This window comes from Borostomias antarcticus (assembly GCF_949987555.1).
Source record: "Borostomias antarcticus genome assembly, chromosome: 20".
Lineage (NCBI taxonomy): Eukaryota > Metazoa > Chordata > Actinopteri > Stomiiformes > Stomiidae > Borostomias > Borostomias antarcticus.
In genome coordinates, this window is record NC_140253.1 from 1,256,525 (window position 1) to 1,261,162 (window position 4,638).

Genomic DNA, 4,638 nt, shown 5'->3' on the forward strand with positions numbered 1-4,638 from the left:
GAGAGTTATGTGTGTGTGTTTTGTGTGTGTGTGTGTGTGTGTGTGTGTGTGTGTGTGTGTATGGCGACAGCAGGAAATATAACAACATGGATTGTTTGCATATCTAGTACAGCCATTAACCTTGTCCCACACACACAGATACACACACACACGCAGATATACACACACAGATATACACACACACGCAGATATACACACACAGATATACACACACACACACAGCATCAGGTTTCAACAAAAGAGGTGTAACTGACCACAGTGAAGTTATTGCTTTCTAGTCTATATATGGGACGCACTCTCTCACACACACACACTCTCACTCTCTCACACACACACACACTCTCACTCTCTCACAGACACACACACTCTCACTCTCTCACAGACACACACACTCTCACTCTCTCACAGACACACACTCTCACTCTCTCACAGACACACACACTCTCACTCTCTCACAGACACACACACTCTCACTCTCTCACACACACACACACACTCTCACTCTCTCACAGACACACACACTCTCACTCTCTCACAGACACACACACTCTCACTCTCTCACACACACACACACTCTCACTCTCTCACAGACACACACACTCTCACTCTCTCACAGACACACACACTCTCACTCTCTCACAGACACACACACTCTCACTCTCTCACAGACACACTCTCACTCTCTCACAGACACACACACTCTCACTCTCTCACAGACACACACTCTCATTCTCTCACAGACACACACTCTCACTCTCTCACAGACACACACACTCTCATTCTCTCACAGACACACACTCTCACAGACACACACACTCTCTCACGAACAGACACACACACTCTCACAGACACACACACTCTCACTCTCTCACGAACAGACACACACACTCTCTCTCTCACTCACCCTCTCTCTCTCTCTCTCTCTCTCTCTCTCTCACACACACACACACACACACACGCCAATCAGAATTAGGCCCAGAGTGAGGGACAAGTCAGTGTTATTTTACTCTACCTGTCACACACCTGAGACACACACACACCTGAGGCATACACACACACACACACACACACACACCTGAGGCATACACACACACACACCTGAGGCATACACACACACACACACACCTGAGGCATACACACACACACACACACACCTGAGGCATACACACACACACACACACACACACACCTGAGGCATACACACACACACACACCTGAGGCATACACATACACACACACACCTGAGGCATACACACACACACACACACCTGAGGCATACACACACACACACACACACACACCTGAGGCATACACACACACACACACACACACCTGAGGCATACACACACACACACACACACACCTGAGGTGGGGCTCCTGGCAGATCAGGGCTCTTGGAATCAAGCTAACTTTTCAGTCCAGGACTTAACTTTTTTAGTCCAGACTGCCCTATAGTCTACATAGTCCAGACTGCCCTATAGTCTACATAGTCCAGACTGCCCTATGGCCTACATAGTCCAGACTGCCCTATAGTCTACATAGTCCAGACTGCCCTATAGTCCAGACCATGTCCTGTCATGTTCAGACAAGCTGATTTCTCTAATGGGATTGGCCAGCCCCCCAGGGTCTTGAGGGTCGGGTCCTGGCTGGGAGTGGTGGGGGCGTTAAGCCCGGTGAAGGGTTCACTAAGAGTGCACAATTACTTCAGGCTATATCTGGGGCAGCTATGGTGGCTACCTGTGTCTACACCCTCGTTGGACGCAGTGTTAAAGTTGGTCTGTTTAGCCGGTCAGTCAGTAACCCTGTAGCCTACTCCCCCCTGGCAGGTGGAGGGGTGTTTAATTGATCACCGGGTTACTGATCACCTTAACGGATCAAAGTTACCTTGAACACCTCGGAGAAGAAACCGGATCCGATCTTCTCGCAGGAGAAGTCGTCGATGCGCGCCAGGCTGGACACGGCGCCGCGCAGGGCCCGGTAGGAGGACGGCCGGATCCGGTTGGGCGCGTGGACGCCGTGCAGCGGGGGCTCGGCCGCCTCCGGGTCGCTGTCGTCCCGGTCCATGATCACCACGTTCTCGGTCGGTGACACGGGCACCCGGTTAAACCGTAGAGCGCGCGGCTCCCATGGCCTATCACGAATATCTCGCGCGAGAGGATTCGGTGATTGAAACCCCGGCGGCGACAAGGTGCTGCTCCTCTAACGGCAGATCAAACGGTTCGGTGTATTTAGTCCTCTTCAGGAAAACGTCCCACCGGTAGCCCGTCTCTCCCCCGATTCGGTTGTCATGCGGAATCCATGCGTCCGGTGCGCGGAGAGTCTCGGTTCACTCCGTCATCCCTCTGCCCGGTGATGCTGTGCCCGAACGGTACCGGAGGAGGGGGCGCTGCCTCGCTCGCTCTACCGGAGACGGGGCAGAGCTGTCAAACGGGGAAGGAAGTCGTTTCAGTCGAATAGCAAACTCGTTTTCAGAGGCAGGCTATTATGTTACCGAATCCGTACTGACATGTTCACTACCCTGTAGTAAAGACTGCAGCCCAGTCAACTGATTCAGTGGCCCGTCTGTCCAGATATACCATCCCATAATAAACACGGAGGCTCAATCACGACACCTTTTATAGCCGAGGGAAATGAGCATTCAGAATAATCCACAGCCCAGGCCTGACCGTCCCCTCTCTAGACTGACATGCTCCTCTGTCACTAGTGCTCCCGTTACTTACCGACGGGATTAGAACCGAATACAAGCGTGACGCGGATTTACCTGCTCGGTGAACCGGTACCGGAGTGTGCACAGCGATATCACGCGTCTCAGTTCAGAGATAAAGACCACGCAATTATAAATCGTTACAATATTGACGATCGGTGATCAATCCACCCCGGATATCCCGTCCGTTAACAGCTCTCCGGTCTGATCCCCGGTTTACTCGCTTGTTGGTCATAACAGAGCAGAATCGAGCTGCTGGCGAGGGAGGGATCTGATTGGACGAGGGGGCGGGGTGGTCTCCCAAGCACAGGCCTGGGGTCAGATTCACCCTCTCCTAATCCCTACTGAAAACTTCGGGGAGAAGGAGGCAAACCCCGTTCCAGGATCAGCGTCTAGGGACGCGTTAATCCTGCTCTAGCGTCAGGCGGAAGTGGGTTTGCGATGACACACATTTCTTCCCCCAATGCTTGAATGTTATTATTCCGCTACCGCGCACGCTGGAAACGATGACGCGGACATTCCCGGGTCGGTATGGCCACTAGGAAACACAGTCTTATGTATATATGTAGGCATATAGCCTTTATGGATTTTCCACAAATGTGGGTTATTTCACGAACTGCATAATCGCCTGTTTTTTCCCCCAGTGTTGCATTTTTAATAATGCAATGCCTATTTAATATAAAGCCACACTGAATGATTATGTTCACTATATAGAACCAGTTAGCACCTGACTAGTCCAATGGTCAATCTATCTTCTATCTCTCTCGTCCGTCCATCCATCTCTCTCTCTGTCTCTCTCTCTCTCTCTCGTCCATCCATCTCTCTCTCTCTCTCTCTGTGTCTCTCTCTCTCTCTCTCTCTCTCTCTCTGTACTAATCAGCCCACAGTTGTGAACGAGAACGATGATTCAATAGCTCTCAGTGAGAATGACCTCATCGCTTGATTTCACTCCCAGGCGCAACATCACATCATGACATCACATCATGACATCACATCATGATCTCACGTGTCTCTAAAGGGTTAATTAGGGAGATCTCTTGTCTGGTATCGTGAAACATCACGCCTCTATAGACAATGACGTCAGCGTGTAAACTGTGGGTGGGTTCAATCTGAAAACGCTGTGAACCGTTTTGCTACGGCTTCCAGGCAGGTATAATGACCTTTTTCATCGAAATGTGTCAAAGGTGTTACCCAATCAGACTGATAAATAAACCCCGCCCTATCTTCTCAGCTGCCGTAGGTGCAACGCTTGCATAACACACAAGGTGTTCCACGCACCGCCGTTTCCGTTTCAATAAACACTTTTATAAACAGAACACCTCTGACACCCACCAAACTAGAAAACTTCCCTCAAAGCCCATTGCACATCGTTCAGCCTGGAAACCGAAGCAAAACGGTGCACACCGTTTTCAGGTTGAACCCCTAATACATCCATGGGTTGAACTCACCCCTGTCCAAACGTATTGTAGTTGTGTGTAGCATCGGACAATATCGCCCCCCTGTGGTAAAACATGAGAAGGCACCTTGCTCCTGTTCAGAAAAGGCCATTCTTTACAGAAGTGTCGGTCGGCAAATCATCTGAGTTTAAACTGCATTGGTTTAACAGTTTCACATGAGAAATATCAACAACAAACTCGCTAAGAGTGTATAGAGCGATTTATTCAAACTCTGGCTCTGACATGATAGGCCTATAAGTTAGAGAAGAGTAATCAATAAAACAATATGAACAATATATCACAACAACAGCATCGTTTGCAAGTAAATCAGTTCAACATTCACACACTTTTACAGTAGATAGCCATGAGCTTAACCTTGTTTTGTTTTTTTAAAGAGTGCAAGTTATACAGCAATAGCATGTCACCCGTGCGTCGTCAAAGCCTGATAACTTTAAAAAAGACATTGGTAGATATTATCTGGCCTGTCTTCATCTCAGG

The 4,638-nt window shown here is 49.5% G+C and overlaps 1 protein-coding gene across 1 annotated transcript in view; it reads right to left on the bottom strand.

The window, feature by feature from the left end:
* Positions 1-2,898, bottom strand: part of tesk1a (testis associated actin remodelling kinase 1a) — a 77,535-nt gene extending 74,637 nt beyond the window's left edge. Inside the window, exons 1-2 of the mRNA XM_084454549.1 lie at positions 2,762-2,898; positions 1,885-2,400 (exon numbers count right to left, since the gene is read on the bottom strand). Coding sequence (XP_084310675.1) covers positions 1,885-2,064 — 180 coding nt within the window. The 5' untranslated portion in view covers positions 2,065-2,400; positions 2,762-2,898. The remainder of the gene's footprint in view (positions 1-1,884; positions 2,401-2,761) is intronic.
* Between the last annotated feature and the right edge of the window lie 1,740 nt (positions 2,899-4,638).